Genomic DNA, 27,357 nt, shown 5'->3' on the forward strand with positions numbered 1-27,357 from the left:
TCTCTTAAAAACTGTGTACCTTTCTCCAATCAAGAGGCTAGTTTTCTGCTGGAGAACAAAACACATGTTGAATAAAAAAATTGTATTTATTTAAATAGTTCAGTCAGGTCCTAAAGGTTTATATTTTTAAATTGCCATATACTGCAGGATAAATAACTATGTTGAGCTTCACCATCCTTTTCTTTCTTGTGTCTATACACTGAGCACTGTCTGCAAATCAAAAACATGTGGACCACTGCTTTCCTTCTGGGCCGCACTTCATGTCTTACAAGATACAACTTCTAACATACATCTTAGATTTGATTACTCTCTTGGTTTATGGAAGAAAACATAATTATAGAGGTCTTAATTTCTATCTGTACCAGGTTAATATGAATAATATGTAGAGAGAAAACAGGTTATCTGTTTTCCACTACAAAGTCAGATAGGATAAAAACCCCAACAAAGTTCTTTAAAATAAAGATGATGGTTACAAGAATTAAATGAGGGTAGTGAGGTGCAACACCAGAGCATCTGGAAACAGCCGTGCTGCTGATGGAAAGGCATTAGTAACAAGATAGAACAGTATGTTTTTGTCAAAAACTGTCATTCTTTAGTGATCACCTTCCATCCACCAAAGGAACGGTTATTGTGAAGATACCACCTGTAAAAGGCACAATGAGAATTCTAATGTTCTGGCTTAACTACTGAGAATATATCAGAAAACTCTGGAGATCTGGCAAAAATTATACTGTCCCTAGATGTTTCTGATTGAACTGATTGCTCTGTAACTTCAGAATTGAGTGAATTTTTAAAATAACTTAGAAACACACATAATAATTTATCTAAATAATTAAGTAGTTTTTTTAACAATAACTCATGTTACCAAAACCAGAACATTCAACTTACAATGTTGGAGGAAGCCCACTCCACAGTGACTTAATTCCCTCTATTCGAATAATTTTCACAAATGCATCCTAAAAGTGTAACCAGGCAAAAGGAAATATTTAGCTACAAACTTTTGTAGTCAGTAATATATTTCAGCTGGCAGAACACACATCTTTAAAAATATGTTTCTAAAGTGGTTTATCACTGTAAGATAGCTTACACTAGCTATCATTTTTAACCACACAAATAGTTCCACTGAGCTGAACAGAATAATTTGTGTGAATGAAATTAAGAAGTTTCTTCCATCTTTAAAAGACCAAAGTAATAAGTGTTTGTCTGTGACTGAATGCCCTGTGAAGAAGTTACTTTCAGAACTAATATGGCACTGCAGCAACTTGTGGAAACTTCCCCAAAATAATTGACTAAAATATTTTTCCAATACATAACAAAGATTCTAGGCATGAAATAGCAATTAATTCTTAATGACTTTTCAATACTTGCTTTCTCTGACAAAAATGTGACAACATATATGCAATGTATACACACTATACTCTATACTTGGAAGCTTGCAGCTATTATTACACCTGTCCAATATATTCCCAGGTGACCTGAAAGCATCATTAAAAAGACAAACTCTCTATTATTAGAATACCTAGTTTTCTTAAACTTTTGGGGGAAAAGGTTGAGATTTGATGGATTAGAATATGCTTAAGACCAGACATTATCGCAGGGCCTCAAAACAGTCTGACAGATCACAAAAGGGACTTCTATGAAGATAAGGGCAAATATCTTCACAGGAGATAGTCTTGATGGACTAGTCCATTGAGGTAAAAAATGGAATGGGGAAAACAAAGACATGATTTATTAAAACAAACCTGACTAGTAAAAATGGAGCTTTGAGAGAATCCCTGAAAGGTCGTAATGTGGTTGGACAAAAAAACCCCAACTTCTATACTAGTTAGTTAATATGCTTATAATCCAGCTTCATTTATGCCCATGAATTTATGGGCATAAATTCATGTCAAATAAAAAACTAAGTGACCTTCTAAAATTATATAGTAAAGCTAACTGAAAAAAAAAATCACACTTGTGAACTTATTAATTAAAAAAAAAACACTGTAGAACTGCTGAAGACACCTTTTGCATTAACATCTCATTTTCAGAAATTTAATTCTGAAAAATCCTTGATCACAGGTTTAATTTAATGGCAGAGCCATACAAAATCTTGATTAATGAACCAGCAGGACAGTGTCTGACAGCAAGTCTGTTTCAAGTGTCTGGGAACATGCCAGTCCTACAAATTTCAATGGATAGAGAACTTGACACATGAACTTGACTTTAAAACACTATCTGCATTGTTACTTCAGCTCAGGAGCATACTGGGACACAGAAGAGTGTGAGCAGGTAACAGAAAATCATTACCTGCAATCAGCAACTACTGGCAATACAGCTCAAGTGGGGACAATAAAATCATAGAGCCAGTAATCTGTGAGGAAAGCTGTGCATCCTTGTTCATCTTAAGGAAGGAATACATATTTTATTATAGAAAATAGGAGGTATCACTAATCAACATATAAATTACACAGTGTAGCCACACAAATTTCCCTCTAGAATAATAACAGACTCCAGAAGAACCCCAAAAAACCCCAATAATTTTATAGTATGCTACTTAAAAATGTACAGTTTTATATACATGTAAAATGTTCTTACCAATGTCCCTTTGAAATTCCCAGGTTTTTTATACCAGGCTTTGCTGTTCCCATTTTCACAAACACATATATGATCCATAAGGCCACTGGAGTATACAAAACATTTTCCTAATAAAATGGTGTATAAGAATAAAGTTAATGCTTGTAAGATCATTCTTACACAGCAGCAATTTCAAATATATAATGGCAATACAGATTTATCTCTGATTAGACACAGAGGAGCAAAATAATCTTGGTCAGTAACGACAAATTAGTTAAAAGGAAAAAGGGCACAAATGTACTCCCCAGAGTGCCAGACTAAATGGAACTGCCTTCATAAGGCTCCAGGATACATGTTTATGTTACACTACCATCTGCTGAAGGCTAAAAGCAGCACAAGACCCGAATATCACTATTGTATCTAACTGTGAACGTGTTTCAGACTTCAGAATTTTTATTAAGTAGCCTAAGTATCCACATTACAAGTGGAAGTATTATATCTTAGGCTGGACTGTATTTATATTAGATCATCCTCTCTACTTGTTTTTTATTTCTTCTGCCTCATGTACTCTGAAACTGTTTGATAAAATATTATTGCCATTACAAAAACATACTTTGAGCCTCACATTTTCAGATTTCTGGCTTTAGAATTTACTAAAAATCAGGATAGAAGGCACAAGGATTTTTCCTACTTTACAGCAAGTCTGACTGCAAGTATTCACCTCAACATTCAACATGCAACACTAGTCATCTTCTTTCCTTTTAAATTTCATTTATCACATATAACTAAATAGTAGGAACCAATAACACGTTTTTGAGAGCACAATGTCTTCATGTATTTAAAACCCAAGTGGCAAGTGACTTCTGTATTTCACAAATCTCTAGATTTTGGAGAAGATAAACTTTGATATAGCATCCCAACCACATAAGCCCTCTGATATAATATTTACTTATTTATTAATAGCTTTTTATTTTTTAACTCAACTCGGTATTAATTGTACCTTCTGCCATAATAAAATATTAAGAAAGATAGGGGGAAAAAAACCTGTTTAAAATGGTAGGTATTGATGGGATTTTTTTCTCCACTGTTCACTGGCACATTCTTTCTTTAGCAATTTCAGTATATGTGTTGCTTTTTTCCCCACTCACTTACACTGAAGAAACAAACTCACTGTTGTGAAACTTACACAAACATTCTGCACCTGAGCAAAGGATTATGACAACTATCTGCTAAATACACTAGCAAAAAGCAACCTGTGTCCCCCATTACACTACATATTGTTTACCTTTAGGGAACGGACTGCTTTGGGCTTGCAGTCGAGTTTTGACAACATCAAGAGGAGATACTAAAATGAAACAGAAGTCATTTAGAAATGCCCTGCATGGCCTGAAAATGCAGAAGTGTACAGATGCCTTATCATTAACTTCTACCTTTTTTTTTTTGCCAGAGGAAAAGAAGAGACCAGTTTTACAATGTAATCAGGCAGAGGAAAAGGAGATGTTAGCAGACAGAGGCAAAGAACTACAAATCCTGTATGGTTTGCAAGCAACCAAATATATCTTTTCTAATGTACTAACAGTTGTGCAGGCATCAAATGTTAGAGAAACACAAAGATCATCTAAAAACCCTTGTGTCATCTTGTTTGAAATTGCTAAAACTTACTACATTATGCTCTGCTGCTAAACTTTTATAAGTAGAATACCACTAGGCATATGAGATCAGATTTTGGACTCCAGCATGTAAAATAGCACAGCATTCTTCATGTGTTTATTCTTTCTCAATAAACTGACCGTAACAGCAACATTCAAAAGAAAAACGTTAAACTCATGATGTACATTTCTTTTTTTCTCCATGTAGACAATATCTAGAAGACTGAGGCTGTTGATAAGTAAATGAAAGTTCAGTGAACATTTCATTGCTTCCACTCCAGCCCTTACAATTTTTACAGGCCTAGACATGCTGAACTTCACAGTGGCTGGGCAGCTGGACCACAGTCTTATTTTATTGACCCAGGGCTCAATTCAGTTGCCTACATATAAGCAGCTAGTGCCATCTGAGTCTCTAAGGTATCCAAAATACCTACTCAGTTGACAGAAATGACACAGGACCTACAACCTTACTTACCAAGTGGCAGCTAAAGTCTAAGTCAAACACACCAGCATGTGTCTCACTGAAACATTACTGTGCACAGGCAACGGAGTTACACCTTAGCTCTCCATTGATGCCTCTCAGTTCACTAACAGGCGGTGAATACTTGGCTCACATTTCAGTATCTAAATGTAGGGATCTCAATGTTACTGCCGCAGTTCAATTAAGTTGCTTAAAATTTGTCATCCAGTAGCATTTTAGCCACTCACAGATACTTTTGCTTGTCTCCAGGAGGCACTTCAGAAAGGAGTAGGTCTCCTATACCTCTCCTACATCTCTCTTGAATACCAGCACCTTACACTGTACTAGAATTGTGTGTATGTACCCACAACTGAAATCCATCTTGGGAATACCACAGGTCTGATGTAGCTTTGCTTGGTATTTTACCTAACGTCACAGGACATGTGGTATAAAGACAGAACAAAAAGACTATGAATTTGACAGGTTTCCGGTAAGATACTATTTTGTAAACATTTGGAAATTTGGGGGAGGGGGAATCGTGCTTAGAAAAGAGACAGGAAGTGCTGAATCTAACCAACCAATGACTCCTTAGGTTTGCATGCGGAAGGAGGTCCTCAGTGAGATGACTGAACGTGAAGTAGAGAATTAATTCCACCAGCTATCCAGAAGATTAAAAGAGTAATAAAAAGCTATTATTAAAAGCAATGTTTAGAGAAAAAAACCAAAACCAAACGAAACCCAACAATAAAAGGTTTTGACAGTGTAAGACATCACAGCAGCACAAATTCTTACTACTTAAGTGGTAACATGCAGGAGACATGTCACAGTAGCCAGCCTTGCAGGATTTGTGTCTTGTGTTGTAAAGTAGACTTTTATTTAATACATTTTTTTAAGCAGCAGGAAACATGAAAATTATTTTTATGGATAATTTTGTTTCTTCTAGACAAAAAGCAATTAATAACTACACTAAGAGCAAAAAAGAAAAAGAAATTAAAAGTTAATAAATATCATTCTTAGTTTCAGAAAGGGTTAAAAATTATTAGGGACAGAAAAGATTTCAACTAATCACATTTTTTAAAACATACACAAAAAAGAAAACGATCCAAAAACATCCTTGCCAAACATATTAGTGGAAATATATATGCAGACATATACTCTTACAGAAGAGTAATCACTTGTAAAGATTCTCTCTGTGGCAAGCTTGATAGTTTGCCTTACCAAGTAATGAAGTAATTATAGCTCCACAACAAGAGGCCATTGCTTGCTGAATAATGGTTGGTTTTTCTAAGTTGCTATCACTCATTTCAGTCATGGCTTTATCCCTGGAGAAGAAAAACCTGTTAAGGAACAGAAAAACATATTACAAGACTATGCTCAAAACTTGCAGAGAAAAAAAATCAAGGGAAAAAAATATTTTAAATTTTCATTAATGTGCTATGTATAAGCAGCAATATTAGTTTTCTCCTTGTATAAAAGCATCTCTGGAATTTCTGAGATTAGAGATTTGAGCCATGTTTTGTAAGTTTTCTAAAGACAATAAATTTTTTAAATCACTCTTACACAAATTCCAACATTTATATGTTTTTGTAAAACACATTAAATCTTTAATATGTATTACCTTTTGCTGCAACAAAGCGTTTAGGAACATGTAAATAATCCACACAGAGATAAATTCCCAGCCTGCGGCCCATAAACTGTAGCACTGCAGAATAATTCATCCAGCCCTCCTTTTGCTCCCGTCACTCCTGTGAGAAAATCCAGAAAGGTCTCCTGGTTGATCCAGCACTCACAGCCTGCTGGTGGTGACTATACTCTGGCAAGCTACTCACGTAAGAAACAGTGACTAACTAGTATTAATGCTACTATCAAATACTAATTCCTGAAATCCTGCTGTACGGCTGCAAAGGCATGGTCACAACAATTTAGGAACACGCAATATCTGCAACTAGCCAGGGCAGAAGAGAATAAAAATATTTCACAATACAAAATCCCCAAATAAAGACATATCTCTTAAAATGCACGTTGTGCGTAAGTGCAGCCTTAGCTTTATTAGCTGTCACTGATCTAAGTTTTTTATCTGCTCTACAGAAACATTATGCCATGCTGTTTTCATCAAGTTTCAAGTAAAAGATAAGAAAGCTTAAGCTGCATAAAACAAGACTTGTCTCTCAGGTGCTAGCAACTGTTAACGAGGGGTGTCAGCGGGGAAGAAACTGGCTTTCTTAATGTATTTTTAACTTAGAACATCACTGCCCAGAGTAGCGCACATACATACCCGTTTATGAGCAGCGCCCGGGCCGTGCTCACCGCGGACAAAGCTCTCCGGAATCCCAACGCGGTACCTCAGGTGAGGCGAGGAGCGAAGGGGGTAGGCACTCCTGCCCCGCCTCCCCACCCACGGCCGCCAACCTCCTGTCACAGGGCCTCCCGCCCCGAGGCCTCCTTCCCTCCCTTCCCTCCTTTCGCCCTCCCCTCGCTCCGCCCCGGCCCGGCCGTTGGCGGCGGCGGCGGCGGCGGCGGCTCCGGGCTTGCCGGAGGCGGGAAGGGTGGTGAGGGGGGTCCGGGCAGCCCGCGCTGACCTCGTAGGTGGCGACGGCCGCGGGGCAGGGGAGGATGTGACCCAGCGGGAAGATGAAGCCGAGCGCTGCCGAGGCCGCTGACAAAGCAGCTCGTCCCCGTAAGCGGCGGGGTCTGGGGGCGGCCGGGGGGAGTCTCAGGCCTCTCCCAGCGCCAGCAGGGTCCGTTCAGCCGCGGCCTGGGGCCGGGGCGGCCTTCCCGCCTATGGCTTTGTCGTGGTTTGGGGAGTTAAACGGAAAAGCGTGGCCTTGGCGCTGACTCGTTCTCTTTTACAAGATAATCGCGGGGCAGGGAGGCCGTGGGGTGTCTGGGAAATGGCCGGGCCGCTGCCGTGCGAGCCGCCCCCCAGGGCAGGTCTTTGCTGGTGTCGGGAGCACGAGAGGCTCCCTAAGCCCGCGGTGTGAGAGCGCGGCCGCTTTGCGGGAGAGGCTCCTCATTGTTATTGCAGGCCTACTGAGCCGCTCCGAACTTTCGATCATCTCCGGGAAGTTTAAAATGCATTCTCCAGTGTTAATAGTGTTTAATGTGTTAATTTTTAAACTGCCCTGGTCATCTACAGAATTTCGCTTGCACGCCTGCGTATCATCCGTTTTTTCCTTTTAGATTCTGGATCACTTACACCAGCTTATGCCTCCCCATTTTCCTGTTTCTCTAGGTTTTTTTTTTCTACTAGGTTCTACAAAGCTAACTGCTGTTCCTGCCCCACTTAGTGTGTTCATAAACAGAGAATCTTGCAGCACGAGTGCTGGTTCTGCTCCCTCTCCTATCTGAGAGTGTTTCAGGGACGGAAAGAATACTTTACAGAGGGACTGTTTTGCATGTTGGCTTTTTGTGTCCAGAAGAGGCCTGCTCACTTCCTTTCGCAGCCCTCATTGTCTTGGTAGCAAATACTTGCCAAACTGGTGAGAAAATTGATAGTATTGTATGGCAACTGAAATTAAAAGTTCATTATAGGATATTATTTCAAGGAGAAACTTTTAAGGGCCATATGAGGTATTATATTAATGTTTGGGTTTTGACATGTTTACCATAATAGCTGTTTTTTAAAAGTCCTATTAAAGTCCAGGCTGGATAGGGCTTTAAGCAACTGGTCTCATGGAAGGTGTCCCTGTCTATGGTGGGGGATTGAAACTAGATGATCTCTAAGGTCCCTTCCAGCCCAAGCCCCATTGTATGATTCTGTGGAAGCTTGCCGTGTCCATTACCATAACTTAGGAATTTTCTTAAAAAAAAAAAAAATTCTGTTTAAATTGCCTTTTTTTTCCCCAGCAGATGGAATACAAGCAAAAACAGAAAAGATACGATCTTCTCTCAAGAATGTGAAAAAAGATACAGGAAAACCAGAGAAACTTAAATATAAGCCACTAACTGGGAAGGTGTTTTACCTCGATATCCCATCAAATGTGATCTCTGAAAAATTAGGAAAGGACCTCAAAGAACTAGGAGGGGTAAGTTTATAATAGAGCCCTATATGAATCTAGAAGAAAATCTGCACATGTGGAATGTTTCTTTCATGTTCTTTATGTTATTTGTACTTTATAAATAATGTTTGATGTTATTTTTACTTTATCTGTCAGGGAATTTTATTTTTCTGTGTTTGTCTTAATGTTTAATACAAACAATGAACTTATCATTAAATTATTCTGTGTTTTTTTGAGAGAAGCTGCTTTGCTGATTGTAACAAAAGTGTTTATTATTAAGGTTTGTGTTCAGTTGATTATTCACTTGGCTTAAAATTTTATCCAAGTTTATTAAGTTTCATTGTTTGAGGTGATTTTTTTTCTGCTGCTTCTGACTATATTGACATTTTTACATGTTACAACTAATGTTGTTCAGCTGAACCTGAAAGAGATTAAAGGAAGAGTTTTGCATATGCTTACTGTAAGTCAGTAACTAAGTACTTTTTACACAGGGTATGTTAATGAGTATTTTTGAATACTCTTATTTAAATAATAAATTTTATAAGCATCTTACTAATTTTTTTTCCTAATTCTCTCTTCTGTATGGAAGAAACTTCAATACAAGCAAGTACAGGATATGATAGTAACACAAGCAGTGCAGTTGCTTAGTTCACTTTAAAGTTGAATATTTGAATTGATGTAGAGAAAACTTGGCCGTTAGAGAATTAAACACCCTTTTAAGCACAGAGGCAGAAGGGATCTGCTTAAATTGCTAGCTATTTTGAATGGTGCTTTGGCAATTGTTCTTTGACCTCAGAGGAACACTGAGCAGCTTTATGAAATTGATGCTTGTAAATCAAGGTGCTATCTGAAATCACAGGAGCGGTAAGGAATAGCAATAACATGGTTTCAAATTAAATGCATCATTTTACATTTACGTCAAATAAGTGCACTCTGTCTTTTGTCTTTCTGAGAGAGAATTTTAGGAGTTCATATGTGAAAGGTAAGGTTACAAATCACAGACTGGAAAGGAAGTTTTTCTGGCTTACTCTGAGGAGTAAATACCTCAATCTGAGGTGCTCTAACACCCTCAAGATCAATTACCACGTGTTTTGTTGCTGCTTGTGTGGAGTGCACTCAAAAGTGCCTCTCTGTATCCTGTTTCCGTAAAAGGTGCGTAGAGCAGCATTGAAAGGCACAGTTTCAAGCTTGCTGCCTGTGTGATTTGTGCTTTCCAAGCTGATGACTTGAAGAGAGGAAAATACATTAAGCTACATAAGCTGACAAGAAATAACAAGGCAAATAGCTGATAATCACACAATAGTTAGCAATGAAAGACTGAAGGAGCAAAATGGAAGAGAACAAGCATAGGGTAACTGCATGCTTATATTGCTGAGTATGAGAATATGAATCTACTAAAGACTACCTTTTTGAGAAGTGTCATGAATACTATAGGTGTGAAAAATGGTAACTCTCCTGAAGTTTTAATTTTTCTGCTGGTTCTGAACTCAGTAAATTTATAGCTTCTTGCAGACTAAAATACATTTGCATGCACATGACTTTTAAGTTTAGCTGAGCGCTTCTGTGTAATTTCTGTTACATAAAATTATGTAGACAGTGGTTTTCCTTGAATTATTCTATTATTCCTCAATGCAGTGTTTGATTTTTTCTATTTGGAAAGTATTGCAGCTAGATAGTCCAAAAATGATAGTAACCAAAACATTGCAAGGCTATTTTGATAAAGATTACAAAATTAAGAAACTGAACTTATAATTTGTGACTGGTAAGATTCTAGTGCAACTCAATTTTTACATTTAGAAAATATCTTCTTGTTAATTCAATGTTTTTGTACTTAGTTATTCTAGAAATATTATTACTTCTCTTTTAAATATGCAGTGTAAAATTTGAGGTACTGATCCTATGTCCTGAAATGGTTACTTGTTTTGTATCTCTATATTTAGAGGGTGGAGAGTTTCCTTAGTAAGGATATCAACTATCTGGTGACTAACAAAAAGGAGGCAAAATTTGCACGAACTCTTGGCCAGATTTCTCCTGTTCCTAGCCCAGAATCTGCATGTATTGGAGGAAATGGTTCACCTCATCCTAGCAACCGAAAAGATCAACGTGATGGAAGTTCATTTAAGTTGGTAGATACAGTAAGTTTCTTAGTAATAATATTGCAGATTGGGTACAACCCATGGGATATGGTCTTAGAATTTTCCTTCTCTTTAATTTCCTAAAGATGGCAGCAGTTCTTTGAGTGAATAAGGGTTTTTCTTTCAAATATACTTTTCAAGTTATTCAGGTTAACTTGTTAAATTTAACTAACTCAAACTAATTCAGCAGAGTTTGAGAAACTAATTTTAAAAAGGAGCCTTTTTTACAAATAAGCAGAGTACACTAAAGTCCGTTCTAAGGTAATATGTCTGACTTAAAATATTGACATTATTATGTTTGACAGCTGGATCAATGTGGATAGACACGTGATGGCATCCAGTGATTCCTCTCTCTTTAGAAACACAGCCTAATAAAGTCTGACTGATGTGTTGTTAATGCAGATATCAACAGAAACACTCTTTGATAGTAGTTCAAAGAAATAATTAAAATTGAAGATTATGACTACTAAGCTTTTTTGAGCTGTTTCTTAGAGGATCATGTTAATTGCATGGGGACCCCTGGTGGCCTAGTGGTTAGCATGCAGGACTCTCACTGCTGCGACCACGGGTTCGAATCCCAAGTCCCCCGGGCAGATGGTAGCTCGTTAGCCCTGTGTGGCCATCCATCTATGAGAAGGTCACTCTAAACAAACCTACGTCCTGAGGACCTCACTGCCATTGTCCAAGCTTGCTTGGCCCCGGCAGATGAACCTTAGGATTAAAGGGTGGGCTCAGTTCAGCGCACGCTGTGTCTCACCTAAAAAATCCATTGCGCAGGCTGGAAAGGTTAAAAGACCTTTCCCCAAATCTTCGCTCGCGAAGACTGGCCATTATGTTAATTGCATGTAAATTGTTAATTTAATATCTGAATTTATGTAGGTTTATGTGACATTTCTTACATGGGCAAGTCTTGTGTCCTTTCAAAATACAGTTGGAAGTAATTAGCTGTACTATGTATGTGGTACTTATTAAGAAACATGACTGTGAGTCAGTCTGGAGGCTAGTCTTTGCATTACATAGGTGAGATTGCCTTATTTTGTAAATAACCTGGATAGGCAAAGGCAGCTCATTATGAATAAGCAGCATAAAGTACAAAAGGAGATGTGCTGGTGGTAGAAAAGAAGGTGATAAGACAGAGGCTATGATTGTATTTATGACTTAATTTGCACAAGCCCCAGCTGATAAAACCTCATCATCACACCATGTGGTGTGTGTCGCTGGCTGCTTATTCCCAGCATCTGTGTAGTTCCAGCACTAACACTGCTTCAGCCATGCAGTGGTCTGCTTTGGCTGAAAATTACTAGTTGGGTTTTTTAGTTTTTTGGTGTTTTGGTTTTTTTTTCCTCTTTAGACTATCAGCTGTAACCCTGTGAGGAAGATACACATTACTGAAAAGTTAGCAGTACAGTGAACAAAATGAGACTCTCATAGCTAACATGTATTTGTTAGCAGCAATGTAAATTGTCTCACCTTACTACAAATATGTTTCTGTTTTAATGTAGGTGCGTATGAGCAGAGGAAAATCCTTGGTTGAAAAAGCAATCAAAGAACAGGTACACGAAGTAATCAATGAATTTGTGTTTCAGAAACTTTGGTTTTGCTCTTCTAGAAAACAAACCAGAGTAAGAGTGGTCATAGAGAGAAGTCAGTCTTGGAATACTCAGGCAGAAGTTGAAGGATTGTCCTAAATAATCTATCAAATCATGCTTTCCGCATGCTTCCTGAAGAATTAAAAGTCTGTGTAGTCTTATGACGAGTGTTAAAATTTGTCAAGATTGCTAGTATAACTAGCATTTGAGAGGTGCTCATGAAGTTAAGGAAAATGTATCAATTCACTGTGTTCAAATTCTTACAATAAAATGTGACAACAGAGAACAGTTTTGGCTTTCTGAAAGTAAATATATTCTTTGGATGGTAAATTGCTGTAACTCAGAGATGGCAAAGTCAGTTGAGAAGAGCAGTAGTCTTTTGACCAGAAGCAAAGCATCTGCATTTTAATCTCAGCTTTCATATTACATGTTGCAATATATTTGTAATTATTTTAAATAATCTACTATTTATTGCTTTAGATTATTAATATAATTTATTGTTTGCAGGATTTAATCCCCTCTGGTAGTATACTGTCCAATGCTTTGAGTTGGGGAGTGAAGATACTTCATATTGATGGTAAATATTTTTGTTAGATGGAGCCTGACTTGAATTTATAACATTCATGTAATTATTCTTTTGTTGAATTCAAAATATTAAAAATTGCCATTACATCAGACATACAAAAAACTGAGTATAATTCTCCTTCTTTTTACCAGATGTTAAGAATTGTATTGAACAAAAGAAAAGGGAACTCTATCTAATCAAAAGAGCAGACAATTCTTTTAGAGATGTGGTAAGTGTCTCTTTGCTATTTGTGAAAATGCCATTTTTTTCATTAACTGAGAAAACCAAAATACTAAATACTGCTTGCTATGAAGCTTGCATATTTTATTTTAATGAAGTCTTGCTCATGTTGAGTTTTTCACAGACCAGTATGTTTTCTGAATTGATTTAAAAACCATCTTCGAAAAATATTAAGTATTAGCTATGTATTTCAAAGTTATTCAAACATGACTTCCATAGTTGCATTGATTCCATAATGTGTAGTCCTTTGCTCTTGCAACGGATATCTAAGAATCAGAAGTGCTGAGCTGTCTGAAGTTTCCATTCTACATGCCTCAAAAGTAATAAATAATAAAAGAAATTATTGATGTAAATAGCCATTAAGTTGCCTTGTATAACTTTCCCTGTGACACAGTGATTAGAAACCCTTTACTTTTAATGAGCTATTCTGAAAAAGCTGTTACTACAAGGAATCTGCAGCTTTTCCTTTGTAAAGAACTAGCAGAAAGCATGCTCAGGCTATTCTGCCAATAATGTGCATTTTGCATGTGAATGTCCCGATTTCTCAGGTTTTTAGTGTATGATATAATGAGACATTAAAACTTGGAGTTCCTCTGTAATTTAAATTAAACACCTGAAGTTGTCCAAATGTCTGTTCCATGCATGGGGCTCTGATAAGGAAATGGAACGAAACTACCCAGTGAGTGTTATGTTGTTTTGGAATGCAATATTGGCTAATTATTGAGGCCACATAATTATCATATCATCATCATCATCATGGCTACGCTTCGTGAACTAAGATCTGGGGAGGGCTCTACCCACGTTTGTTACAAGTGCACTGGTGGCTAAAAAGGCCAATATGAGGTAGGCATGTCCGGTTGCAAAAGGCACAGCAGAAGGACTCCTTAGGTGATATATTCTGCAAGACACGATTCTTTCTGGGTTGTCTTTTCTCCTCAAGAGTGAATCCAAAAAATCAGCCCGAAAAACTGCTCAGAGACTTTTTATCTTTAAGCAGCAAGGTATTTGTTTATTCAGCGTTGGGAGCAACCCAGCTCGCGCTGGACAAACTTGCTCAACTTGCAAGTGCAAAACTAAGCCATTTTATACACTTTAGATACAATTTATTATACATATTAATAAGTAGGCTAGTTTCTGGGCAGAGTCTTTCCAGACGTGCGCAGTCTTCCACTGTGGGGGTCTTCTGCTCAAGCCTTCCTCCCTCTGGTGGTCGCCATGAACATCTTCCTCAATTTGACCTCTTCAATTAGGTGACCTGAATTCTTCAAGCTTGCAAAATCCTGGCTCTGGGCCTTCTAGATCTTATTCAAACGTCCACTTTACCTAATTTATTACTGTGTATGTACTACTCCTGTTCTTTCTATAATAAGGCCTTTGGTCCAGTGAGCAGAACAGAACATGATATTAACCAGTGCTCCTAAAATATTCTTCTAGCAAAACAGTTATTGAGGTTTCTTAGCAGGCTGCGATATCTCAGTTAACTCTTTTAGGCCTGGCTCCTGTTTCAAGAGTGATCCTGCATGCTTTCTCAAAAGAAGCAGCATCCTATGCCAAATCATCAGTGTGTCCACAGATAGCAGGGTGGGATTTATTTATAAGTAATATAAAATGAGTTTGTACCTTTACCAGAATCAATTGCAACTAGCAGTTGATGCTTGAATATAGAATTTACTTTTTTCTAAAGGCGAAATATTCTGTTTAATTTTAATCTTTGTTGCTAAAAACAAAGACTCAGCCTGTGTAAATCTATTGAAATGAAAAGAATTGTTTTAATTGGAGAATGTTGCTATATGCAGGTTTTGGTGGTATTTTACAACTTGCATTTGCAGCTTGCAATTAATTAGGATTTATAAAGTGTAAAAATGTTGTATCTGTTTAAGAATCAACTTGCAACTGTGGCAAGGTATTTTAAGGGAGGAGAGAGTTAATGTGTAAATTTATCTTTCTAAGTTTCTTTGTTTGGTTTTGGGTTTAGGAAAAATAAATTGAAGCATCTGAAGGAGAACACTGGTTTTGTTGGTTTTTTTTTTTTTCTTCAGTGTAGAAATAAATATTTTTTTTGGAAACATGTCACCATATTTCTGAATTACTAATAAGCTTAGTTTCCTGCAAAATTCATCATGACTGTGTATGAAGTCATGATTAACACGGGGATACCCTCATAACTTAAATTACCTACAACTAGATCTTTAAGTGAAGTGCAGAGTAATACTCACAGGGATTTTATACCTTCTCTCTTTTTTCAATAGGGAAAACATGTTACTGCTCAAAAGTCAAAAAGTAAGTATTTCAATAATTGTAGAAGTTTCTGGTTTGCCTTGTTTTCTGAATGCTTAAAAATGTACTGCAGTTCTCACGTGGTCGTGTCGTGCTATATTCCAATTTATATGTCCAAGAAAAGTATGTAGAAAAACTTCACGAAAATCAAGAATGTCAAAACGTGTACATAATGAATTCTAAAATAAAGTCTGCTAATTTATTCAGCTACTGCAGTAACTTGCTGAATGAAGAAAAGTATTCCTCTTAATTTCGTTTTCTCTCCTCTTGAGCAGGTAGACTGAAAAATCCATTTATCAGGGTGGAAGATACAAGTCGGTAAGTGTTCTCTTCATGCATTCAATAATGTGGTTCTCAAACTGAGGAATTCAGAATTACTTGATCAAGCGTGTCCTTATATCACAATTTCCTTCAACTTCCTGTCTTGAAATGCCAGGTATACTGTCCTCTTATAAGAAAATACAAATGCGTTCAGCTACCGAATGAGATTGAGCTAGTAGTAGTAGTATGGTAGGGAATATTTGCAATAGGTAATGGAAGTGGAAAGTTAATAGGTAGCTCCAGTTTTTTTATCATGAGGGTGGGTTCTTTGGGTTACTTTCTGCCAAAAGCCATATGAATGAAAGGGAAACCTGGAAGCTTTGAACTTTTACATCTTTTCTTAGATCTAAATCCTGTAGCCCAAAAGGCAAATAAAACTTAGTATACTGAATTCCAGTCCTGTAGTCCCAACTCAATAACATTCATCTCCTGCTGAGACCATTTGGATATAAAGAAAGGGAGATTGTTACAGTTAAAATTATTCCTTAAAGTTAGGTTTAACTTCTTGTTCAATCATTTCTTTTTAAAAGTAAAAATCCCAAATTATTAATCCGATTTCATTATCCACAGTAGCATGAAATCTGATATTCACTTCTTTCTGGTCTCAGTCAGACCTGGCAAACTGGCATTTTCTTACACAGCCAGAAGTTGACAGAACAAGGAATTGTGAAAAAGGTGCAGTTCTGCACAGCATGTTTCTCACCCTTGAATTCCTAAAACTTCTGCTTTATGATACTGTTTATAAGTGCCAAATTCTTTGACCTGATGTCTTTGACACTTCCCTGAATTAAAAAAAAAGAGATCTAAACCTGGTTATACACTGAGTTGGTGTAATAGGTATGAGGGACATGAGGATAGTGGAATGAATTGGACCAACACAGTTGTAAGTACAAGAAATTGGTATGTAAATATATGTGAGTTTAACTTCAGAATGTAATGGGTACTAAACACCTGAAGCACTTTTAAATATTTATGTGACATGTTTTTAAATGTTTATGCAACATAAGTAAGGGTTCAGAAACAGAACAAGATGCTTAGCTATTCCTATTATGTTTTCCAAACTTGCTCTTTAGTTTTGCCTGGGTAGCCTATAATAGTAATGTGGGGAAAAAAAATCAGACTGAACTCTGGCATCAGCATTTCAGTTGCATGATTCAGTATGTGAACTTTAGCGTGCCCTATTTTAAACATTCTTAATATATTTAGAGCATTGCTATGGTTTCTAGTTCTGATATCTCTCTAAGTACAATAGTGTGCAGGAAAACTAGAAAACTATCTTTCTGGAAAATGAAAAGGTCAGTTTTTATATTTTGAATGGTGAATTGATCAATTTTTCTTTTTTTTTTTTTTTTAAGAAGGAAATGGTAAAATGAAACTAAGTAAAAATTAATGCATTGGATGTTAGGAACTGCTGTAGCTACTTCTCAGGAGCACAAACGCACTGTTGTCCAAATTGTTTTTAGGTTTATTGGCTACCCAATTCACAACAATTAATAGGCACAAAAGTTGTATACCAGGGAATGTGTAAGACAGCTATGGAAACTGAAAGAAGGTAGCAAGTTTTACAGGAACGGATGAATTACTTATTTTAGGATATTGACCTGCTTAGCATTCTGTGTGTGTCATATGTGAAAGAGAAACACTTTTTCAAGATTTTTGACCTGATGTAATTTGTGCTGTGAACATCTTTTTCCATTTCTGATGGTTCTGATGCTCTTGGTTTGTCTAATGCAGCCAGTACCGACCGTTTTATCTGCAACTACCCAGTTTTCCATTTCTGAACTACTGTGTTCCAAAGCCATATAGTCCATTTGAAGTGGATAAGAAGTATCCTTCTGGTCAAAAGCAAACTCACTCTAAGCAAAGGTTTGTTGTAAACTTGTTATTGAGGTGTGGGTAGAGGAGAGGGCTGTTTTCTAAATTGTGTCATAAGTAATTGTGTTCTAAAATAATTGCTCATCTAATTTTGTGTTCCATTTAATACTGCTAACCATGTCTCAACTGATGTATTTACTGCACTGTTGGTGTCTGTCTATCTGCTCTTTATCCTGTCTTTAGTCCTTTTTTTGGACATACAGATGCATACATCCAAAAATGCGGCCTTCTCTTTTCACTGTGGGTCAGCATAAGATATTTTTTTCCTTTCTGCCACTGGTTTCTTCTTTGTCCTCATCTTGGATGCCATTCAGTAAGTATTTCAGAGGAAGTGCATTTCTTAAGACTTTTGTGTTTGTCCATGTAGTGCTAAAGTAGGCAGTTAATTTTTTTTAAAGCAGTGATGTTCAATCAAAGTGTATAATCACTGTTGATAAAGAGTGTGTATTATTGATAATTTATAGGAATTAGACTGCTAATACTATTTCAACTCTAGAGATTAAAAGTGGATGCTAGCTGCCCAGTAGAATTGCAGTTGGTCTTAAAGCAAGTGTTTATATGATACATTTTGGCATTCAGGCTCTACTTGAGCACTACAGATGCAGTTAAAACTTCTGGCAAATGAGTTTTCTGATTTGAAACTATTTAAGTGTCTTAATTACCATTTTTTTGTGTATCAAACTATTGTTTTGAGTTTCTTCTACCTACCACATTTCGTTGACTTCTAAAATTGATTCATGTGAGAGACTAAAGATATTTAGGTGAAAGGTAGCTTTGCTATATGTGGAACTTTCTGTATTTAGTAACTTGCTGCTTTTCTGTCCTTGGGGCTGAACACTTACATGTGATACATGTTTTTTCTTTATAAAATGGCTTCTCCACAGTTTCTGTCCAGTCTTCACCATTATTATAGCCCTAGAGGTTTTCAGCTTATGTTGCCATGATGTTGGTTTTCTGTTTTTGGTTTGTTTTTTTTTTAATTACAATGAATTTAGCAGTATGAAAAAGCAAAAAAACATATATTGCAAGGGTTACTGCTGTATTAATAAGGCAGTTTCTGCCTCTGTCTCTTCCAAGGGGATTAGAAAGGCCCATTCTTTTCAAAGCATTAAAAAAACCCAAAAAGGCAGTTCCTCCTTATATGGATTAAGGAATATGATGTATTAAAAATGTCAGGAGTCATATTTGAATGAATATTCCTAATTAATCTTTCAAGTGGGCACAACCAAAGAGATATTTAGGTGGGAGATTGTTTCGGCAGGTAAATGTGAGGAATGCCAGCTTTGGGAGAGAGCAAGGGGAATGCTTGCTTCTTTCATCTGGGAGTAAAGCTTGTTGAAGCAAAATTATCAGTTCTACTGCTGCATTGGGTGAGACCTGCAGATATTATTCAGTCTTTAGATGATGCATTCTGTTGCTTATGTCCTGCTTTGCTGGTTCTCTGTGATTTTTACTGTTTTCAAGAGGGAAGATGTGAAGGCTGGTGCAACAATAAAAGCACAAAGTTGGGTGGAGCCTGTCCTGGGGAACCCAAGAAGTGCTGGGGGAGGTGTTAGACCAGTTTAGACTGGTGGATTGAATGCAGTTGTTGAAAGCAGTGTACCCTTAATGTGCAGAGCAGCACATTGCTATACTTTATAAGCTAGAGATTGTTCAAGACAGGTTTTTTGATGTAAACTCTTGAGCTTACAGCTATGCAGATACTTGGTAAAGTCTGTCAGAATGATTTTTGGCTAGGCAGGGAGATGGCACTATTCCTTTAAAGTAAAAGGGAAGTCGAGATTGATGACTTTGCTATACTGCTGGTATATCAACCTTAGGTGAGTTAATAGTGAATTGCAGCAAACAGTAACTCTCCCCAGATGAGGACTCTGAAGGTCATGGAGCAGTTATTGAAAACCTCTTCATGTTTAAATCTCCAGGAAAAACTTGAGGTTCATTTTCTCACATTCCCACTTAGCCTTTACCTAGAAAAACAGGACAAAATGGCATTTGGTCAGCATATTCAAAATCTATCTATAACCAACAAAATATGACTGTTACTGTTACCAAGGAATAAGAGGTCATCTGTTAGACCAGGTGATTTTGCTGTGTGTTTTCTAGGCATCAAAAATACTGACAGTGGATGTTAAAAGACTTTTTCTTTTTTTTTCCCTAGTTTTGGTTTTATCAGCTATGTGCAGAGATTTCAATATGTTCTTTGATTTTTCAAGGACATTTTTTATTTGTTTAGCAATTTTCCATTGTTTATTCTGAGTCAGTGATCATAGTACACACATACAAACCTGTATGTTTTATGCTTACATACAGTTCCACTGGGTCTGCCTGTCTTGCTGGTTTTGTGGTTGGTTTTTAAATTTATACATAATTTTTCTTTGTTTTTCCTAAGTGTTGACTAACATAATGTAAATAGCTTAAGGGGAAATAAAGGTTTGTTTTGGTTTGGAGTTTTTTTAAGTGAATAAGAATGAGCATATTGTGAGAGGAAAGTCGAGAGCTCAGTTCCATATTTGAGACTTATTAATATTCTCTTAACAGAAACAAAATAAATAGTGACAAGGACTGTGGAGTGCCTGCTCAGCTTCCTCAGAAGGACAAAAAAAAGAGAGGATATTGTGAATGTTGTGGGAAGAAATATGAAGATCTGCAAACAGTATGTGAAATGTCAAGTATATCCTTTGATAGAGTCATATCTCTAAAGTGTGGTATCGACAGAGGTGTCTAACTATTTTTTATTTTAAAATATTTTTCTAATATATCTCCTAAAAAGCAGCCTGTAGGTACTTTTTTCTCTTGTAGGTTTTAATTCTTGATTGCTGCTTCTGTGTATGATAGCTGAAGGCACTAGTAGTTTGTGTTTTGGAGATACTGGTAATAAATTAATGAGATTTACTTGCTGCTCCATATCATATTGATGACTTGTATATTCATATCTGTAGTATTAGATTTGTTTCATGTTTTTTCTTTAATTGCAGCATCTTGAAAGTGAACGGCACCAAAATTTTGCACAAAGTACACAATATAAAGTTGTCGATGATATAATCTCAAAGTTAGTGTATGAGTTTGTTGCATACAAAGATGATACAACAAAAATAAGAAGGTGAGTTATATGTTCTAACTTTTAAAGACTCTGTGAGTCAAGACATTGGACATAAAAATACTTAGTTCTGAAGTTCTGGATCTGAATAGAACAGAGTAAATTCATGTTTTTCAGTCTGAAATAAGTCACAGAAATTTGCAATGCAGTTGTACCTGGCAAATCAGTTCTATAATGCAGAAATTAGGGAAAAAAAAGGAAATCAGAAGTGGAAATGGCATCACAGAAAGATGAGACTGAAAGGAATTGCCAGAAGTAGTCCTACCTATCTTTCAGCTTATGTAAAGCAAAATCTATTGTGCTTAAATATTGCTGACAGAAAGACACTGATATCTGGACATCTTGCTCTGAATGCTCTCTGTCATTCTTAGTAGCCTAAGAACAGCAAATGTTATCCTCCTCAGTCAATCTGATCTCCTTACCTGTGGAAAAACTTCCTGTCTATATTCTATGCCTCCTAACTTTGCTGGACAAAGAAAGCAAATTGTCCTTTGTAGCTCAAGAGCTTGAAAGGGCGAGAAAGGCTTGTTTCTTACCTTGGACTGTAGGTATCAGTGTCTTTGTTACTTGAAACAGTAATACAGTTCAAGGTTGCTCAGATTTTTTGCAAATGACTTAGGAGATAAGAAATAACATTCTCATTTATTTATTTAAAAACAACGAGTATTGAAGAAATAAAGATATTCTTAGTGAAATCAAAGGAAATGCAAATAGAGTCAAACAACTGATAGCCTAATGAAGGCAAGCCTTTATTTCTTTTGTGCTTTCAAAGTACTCAAAGTGGTTAGACTTGAAATCCTTTCAAGAAAATCAAGTGATAGTTTTATGTGTATATATCATAGAATATTTGTGAGTATTTATAGTAATTGCATTAATTAATTAACTTCTGTTCTTAGTGCCTCTGTGAATTGAGGTTTACTGACATACTAGACTTGTGTATTTTTTAAACAATTTTATGTGCTGTAGGAATCAATAAGAAAACATCAAATTCAAATATAAGGCACTCTGTTTCTGTAGAAATAGTATGTTGCTACCCTAAATATATCTTTCCCTCAAAAGTAAAAACTGCTTTGTCAGTTCAGTTGCTTTTCTAGAATCAGTTGCATATGGAGTTGTGATACATGGGGTTTTTTATGTTTGTTAATATATTTAAACAATTTCATTGTAGGACAAAATGTAGCACAGGATGTTTTTCTCCTATTATTGGAAAGATAACTAGACCAGATGAGCTGCAGGAACGACTGAAAAAGCAACGCATTTCTTTGAAAACTTACTCCTGGAAGGATACGGCAATGCAGGCTCTCAAACTGGATTGCCAGCCTGCAGAAGTACAACCAAATTCTGTGCCCACACCTACCCCTATTTCTGCAACTGGCTGTTCACTTCTTTATTGTCACCCATCACAACCTTCAGAACTAAAAAGTAAGTTCAGAATTAATGATGAAAATATTAAAACTGGTTGCTCCTGTGCTGCAAACTTAAGAGAGACTGTTGAATCATCAAATTCCATACAACCACCCCTTCGGAAAGACAACAAAGCATACACAGAGAACTTGTCTCGAGCTTACGAGCCATTCAACAAGGAAATACTGGAACCAGAGGCAAATAGGAAGAATTTACAGTGTTTTCAGGAAGGCATGTGTACTTTAGGTTCTCATACTCAAGTTACAGATTTTAGTGAAAAAGACAAAAACCTAACACAGCCAAAACGAAAATTAAATAATGCAGTGGTTCTACCAGCAAAGCATTTGAAAAAAACAGATGCCAATCCTACGTTTGTCAAGAAACGTCACGATTTATGTGATAATCATCAACAAATGCAGCACAATGTCCTTCTGGAGGCTGAGGTATCTGATACTGCTATGAATAAAGAACTTAATGCATTGGCTGCCAGTGCTGCCTGCAGTTCACCATCTGGAAAGCTGCACAGAAAAGTGAAACTTAACTTGGGAAGGAATAAAAGAGAAACCTGGAAACAGAGCATGGAGTTAAGTATAAAGTATACAAATGGACTGTCTGTTCCTGAAGAGAAGAGAAGCGCTTGTAGCTCACCATTGCAGCCCCTGTTGGAATTATTTCAAACAAGTGAAAGAAACTCAGAATTTGCAGGTTTTTCAGATTACGCTGAGAGCAAAGGTTCAATGAGCATAAATGATACATGTGAAGGGCATAATACAAAGGTTATGTGGGCGTTATTTTCCTCTTCATCCTCATCCCCGTTTCTTGGATTTTAATGCTGCTTTATTTAATGAATTTTAAATCAACTTGCAAATTTAATATTCTATTCGTGAAGACTTAAATTGCTGTAGTATATGTACAGATTATTTGGTTTTCAAGTTTTTTAATGCAAAAAGTTCTGTATATGTAAATATGAAAAATAAAACTTAAGTTTGGTTTTGGTCTTGTGGTTTTTTGTTCTTTTTTTTAAAGGTACAGCTTTGTCATGGCTGGTAAAGGGCTCTGACCCCAGATTTCGGTTAAATGAATTGCTAGGCAAAACCAGTAAGCATGATGCAAGTGCATTTGGAGAGAGAATTTTATAAAATTACTGATTATGATACATTCCAAGTAACCACATTATAAATAACTGGATTGTAAATAAGGTAGTGTATTACTCATGGACTGCTGATGTTTTGTGGGCATTTTGTTGCTTCCCTTTCTATTTCTTCTGCTGCCGCTTCAATAGAGAACACAGTAACAAAGATGTATTACGTTCTTTGACTATTCTGACATAATTGATTTTTAAACTAAAACTAGCTGTATTGTGTATTTCAGCTAATAGGAAAGCAAGTATGTATTTTTCCATGGGGAAAACAAGCAAACAAAAACCCACCAGGGCATCACCAATGGCCACAACAAAACAGTCAGCAGGTTTCTGATTGACTTGAATCATTTGTTTGATTTTTCTTTCAGAGCAGCCAACCTGTCAGACTAGCTTACTCAGAGGCAGAGTGAAAGGCACAAGCAAGAGTTGGGAAGACTTTGTTTAATGCTTTAGATCTTTACCAGAGCTGATCTCTTTCAGAATTTTCATATCTGTAAATCATTGGGGGGCATGAGTATGAAATTACAGGATGTAATTGCAAAGCTTTATTAATAAATGTAAGTGCCTTAAGGTCATATAAGAGATCTAAACCAGCAGAAATCACTTTCATTAATTTTTGCATAAATTACTTGTTTGCATTTTCATCTCTTGCCTGTTTAATGTTCTCAAGTTTCGTGGTCTTATGGTTTAAGTGCTTTACATATTGTGTACTGTCTTTTATGGGCGATTTTCTATGAGGGGTAAATAAAGCTTCTTGGAGTGCAGGAATGCATGAGGAAAATGACATAAAATTACTTTCCTGTAGAGAGCATTTGAATTGGAAACTTAATGATGTAAGTAGCAGCTTGGGGAGTTGTTGTCACCTTAAAGGTGACATTCCTTATTCTACTGTTCATGTAATTGCATGCACAGTCTGGTAAGAGCTGCTTTTGGTCTCTCCATCTTACTGGTCACTCCTGGCTTGATTTATAGTTAATTCTGATCTGGATTCACATCAAGAAAATATTATAGAAGGCCATCAGAAAATTAAGCAAAATGTAGTATTTTAAGAAGGAGTTGATCTTGAATGTGTATGTTTATATATTTTTTTGCCAGTAAATTACCAGTATATGGTGTTGGAGTGGGACTTTAAAGTAGAACATTGAAGAAATTACTTTGTTCTTCATTTTGATTGACACTTTAATGTTAGAAGGATTGCTCTCTGATTCAATGAATATTTTAGGAACAAGTCTTTTAGTGAGATTATGTCTTTGTTTGTTTGGGATTTTGGGAGGTTTTTGTGGGGGTTTTAGTTGTTTTTTGTGGGGTGGGAATTTTTTCTAGCTTTTAAGGTTTAGGCTTAAAGTAAAATGAAGAAAAACCTGCATTTTCCCCCTAACACATTACAACAATCTGTCTGTAGGTATCCTTTGCAGACATCTCCTTCTTCCCATCCCTGAGACACACTACTCTTAGTCGGCATGGTGGCCTCCATCCAACTGGATTGTATATGCATGGTTATTTGTACACATAAGGATTACTGCAATAGTTGAATATCAAGGTTAGAAGAAGTCACTGTTAGTAAATCTACTCATCAGATAAACTGTGTGTATGTTTTGCGTATGATTAGATGCAATATTAGAATGTTAGCTCAACGGGTACTGCAAAGAGGAGTTACAAACACATTGAAATCTGGCTTTAGAATCTTAAGGGGGAAAATTCAGGGGTTTGTCATTGAAATATGAAGACTACTCGTAATGCAGAACAACATAGGAGAGTCACTGTTACTGGTTGCGAAAAGCACTTTTAGTCATGATGCAGATTTTGTTTACTGGTCTCATTAGTGTGTTTTAAGAGTCTTTTGTATATACTATGTTCAGTCATCACATGTCACACTAAGCCTGCTAGCTATTTCTAAAACAGATTTATTCAGCATATTTAATTATTTTAATGTATTTATTATCTTTTAAGCTTGTTTTAAAAAAACCCTAGTTTTTACAAAAACTTAAAAGTATTTGTATTACTCTCTGAAAATATAATTAAATATGGAAGGGTAGTTACTAGAACATCTGTCCGTCTCTCTGACTTCCTCCTAGAGAAAAGAATTGAGTAGTTTCAAAACACAAGGCAGTGATTCGGAGAAATGTGAAACTGTTCAGACAAAGACCACCACAAGTCCCTCTGTGGCCACTAAAATAAAAGTTTGCCATTAGAATTGCAGTTCATCTGTAAGTACGTGTTTGTGATAATTAGATATAGTTACAGTTTGAACTCTTTTTTCATAGGTACATGAATTTCTTCTAATGCACTTCATTTTAGAATTGTCTTGCTTTCTGCGGCCAAGAAGCTGGTGTAGGTAATTTTTACATTCTATTCAAAACCAGTTGTTCATATTTTAACTGTTGTTTCCTTTTTTGTGGTGGTTAGAGAAATTTGGAGCTATATTTCCATAGTCTCTCCAACGTATATTTATACGCAGTGTAGGATTCAAAATTTTAATGAAGCACCCAAATCTCGACCGATAGAAAATAAGTGAAAGCTTTAACCCTTGTGTAGAACAAACACTACTTAATTTTAAAATCTGATTGAAAAAATATCCCCTAGACTTTTAAATTATAAAAGTACTCTTATTTAAGTGATTATCTTATGGCCCAGTGATCTTCCTTGTTTCTATTTTATAGGTGTGCCAAGCCAGGGGGATGTGAAATATTTTATGATAATCTTTAAAATACTAAAATAGGAGGTACGTGCATACACAAACACATGCCACTGCTGAAAGCCTGTGCAGACACTGATTTGGTACTTCAGTGTAAGGGTGAGTTGTGACTGATCTATTCAGAAGAGGGGAGAGAGCAAAGTGATTTTCAAGTAAAGACTTTTAACTTTTTCCTTATGGAAACTGTACCTAGAAAGTGCAAAGTTGGGATGGTAGTAACAACATCAAAAGAAATACAGGTGTTGAAAGCTGCTTTTAGAAATAAAGCCTTAGAAGAAGTTGTGTTTTACTTTGATTACACCTACATCATAGTTCTGGGTTTTTGCAGTGGATGCCCAACCACTGCATATGGCTTTGCTCTGCAGCAGGTGTTTGGAACAGAAATGTTGTGTCTCCTCAGGCAATTTATAATGTGGCTGAGAGGAAAGGAGTTCCCAAGTGCTGGGAATGTATGTGTGTACATGTGTGTGGTTGTACATACAGATACTCCTGTGGATATATGGTGATAGTGGGGACCACTCACATGTGAGGAAGTTCTGCAGTAATTTCTGAGTTTCACGCACTTGGGTAAACCCTGTGCTCAGCAGCAGGATCTCTGAGCAGTAATCTCTCACCCGACATCCAACTACAGAACACTTGACACAAAGCAATAGGTAGGTGACTGAAAAGCCATGCATCTTAACATCTATTCTGTCCTTCAGTGAGGTGATTGAATCCATGTTCTGCCTCAAGCTTGCAACAGATGAACATGCTTCAGTTATCTTTTCATGCTATCATTGGTCTGTGTCACCTTCTGGCCTGTATGAGTGCACGATGTTTGACTCCTTAGGTGCACCTGTGGGGGTGTGTGCATCTTCATCCTGCACTCTGGAGAGCCTCAGCTCTGAAGCACTCAGGCAGTGTACCTGATGATGGTGTCTGTGAAGCTCTTGTGGTAGTCTCTGAGTGCAGGAATGATGAAAAAATGGTAGCTGCTCTAACTGATGTAGTTACAGTGGGGTATGTGGACAGAGGATAAAAATATGAATCCCTCTGTGTTCCCCTGCTGGAGAATCTTTGTGAGCTGTGTAGTCCATGTGGGCCATTGGCTGATAAGCACCAGGGGCTGATAGAGGCTGCCCATGCTGGGCTTTCTGATCACGTTGATAGTTGATACCACTGTAGCATCAAAACACCTTGGTCTTAAACTGAGTGTGCTCAAAGGTGGAAGTTGCTTCCTGGCCCTGGTTTCATTCTGTAGATGTTCAGTATCTGAGATCTTTACGATGTGCAATTAGATTATATAAAGAATTATGAGAAATTCCTGAAATAGCAAAGTATAAAATAAAACTACAATCCAATGTAAACAAGCATTC

The 27,357-nt window shown here is 36.8% G+C and overlaps 2 protein-coding genes across 11 annotated transcripts in view; one reads left to right on the forward strand and one right to left on the reverse strand.

Moving 5' to 3' along the window:
• The window catches only part of SLC25A40 (solute carrier family 25 member 40), a 22,618-nt gene extending 14,657 nt beyond the window's left edge, over positions 1–7,961 (reverse strand). For 2 of the 8 annotated variants that reach the window (XM_027684861.1, XM_027684860.1), the window contains exons 1-5: positions 7,862–7,957; positions 5,884–5,987; positions 3,842–3,901; positions 2,578–2,684; positions 889–956 (exon numbers count right to left, since the gene is read on the reverse strand). In XM_027684861.1, coding sequence (XP_027540662.1) covers positions 889–956; positions 2,578–2,684; positions 3,842–3,901; positions 5,884–5,987; positions 7,862–7,881 — 359 coding nt within the window. In that variant the 5' untranslated portion in view covers positions 7,882–7,957. Of the gene's footprint in view, positions 1–888; positions 957–2,577; positions 2,685–3,841; positions 3,902–5,883; positions 6,006–6,283; positions 6,411–6,940; positions 7,157–7,861 lie in introns of those variants that run through there. The other 6 variants (XM_027684859.1, XM_027684855.1, XM_027684856.1 and 3 more) reach the window with 6 other exon arrangements.
• Positions 7,186–23,127, forward strand: DBF4 (DBF4 zinc finger). Of its 3 annotated transcripts, none has more exons than XM_027684850.1 (12): positions 7,186–7,342; positions 8,512–8,690; positions 10,604–10,798; positions 12,301–12,351; positions 12,895–12,964; positions 13,105–13,181; positions 15,442–15,472; positions 15,742–15,787; positions 17,525–17,656; positions 20,204–20,318; positions 20,641–20,765; positions 21,931–23,127. In XM_027684850.1, exons 1-12 carry the CDS (start codon positions 7,297–7,299, stop codon positions 22,994–22,996), a joined length of 2,133 nt encoding a protein of 710 aa, XP_027540651.1. In that variant the 5' UTR covers positions 7,186–7,296; the 3' UTR covers positions 22,997–23,127. The 3 variants fall into 3 exon arrangements, with proteins under 3 accessions (XP_027540651.1, XP_027540653.1, XP_027540652.1); XM_027684852.1 differs by having other exon boundaries at positions 8,515–8,690; XM_027684851.1 differs by having other exon boundaries at positions 7,187–7,342; positions 15,745–15,787.
• Positions 23,128–27,357: the final 4,230 nt, after the last annotated feature.

Source organism: Neopelma chrysocephalum, unplaced genomic scaffold (genome assembly GCF_003984885.1).
Source record: "Neopelma chrysocephalum unplaced genomic scaffold, ASM398488v2 Primary Assembly neopelma1_67, whole genome shotgun sequence".
NCBI classification, from domain to species: Eukaryota; Metazoa; Chordata; class Aves; order Passeriformes; family Pipridae; genus Neopelma; species Neopelma chrysocephalum.

What these genes read in the sequence shown, in the direction of transcription:
- DBF4 (XM_027684850.1), top strand. Translation starts at nt 7,297, where the DNA reads ATGAAGCCGAGCGCTGCCGAGGCCGCTGACAAAGCAGCTCGTCCCC. An exon ending in ACAATTCTTTTAGAGATGTG is followed by an intron (nt 13,182 to 15,441) that starts GTAAGTGTCTCT and finishes TTTTTTCAATAG; the next exon opens with GGAAAACATGTTACTGCTCA. An exon ending in AGGGTGGAAGATACAAGTCG is followed by an intron (nt 15,788 to 17,524) that starts GTAAGTGTTCTC and finishes TGTCTAATGCAG; the next exon opens with CCAGTACCGACCGTTTTATC.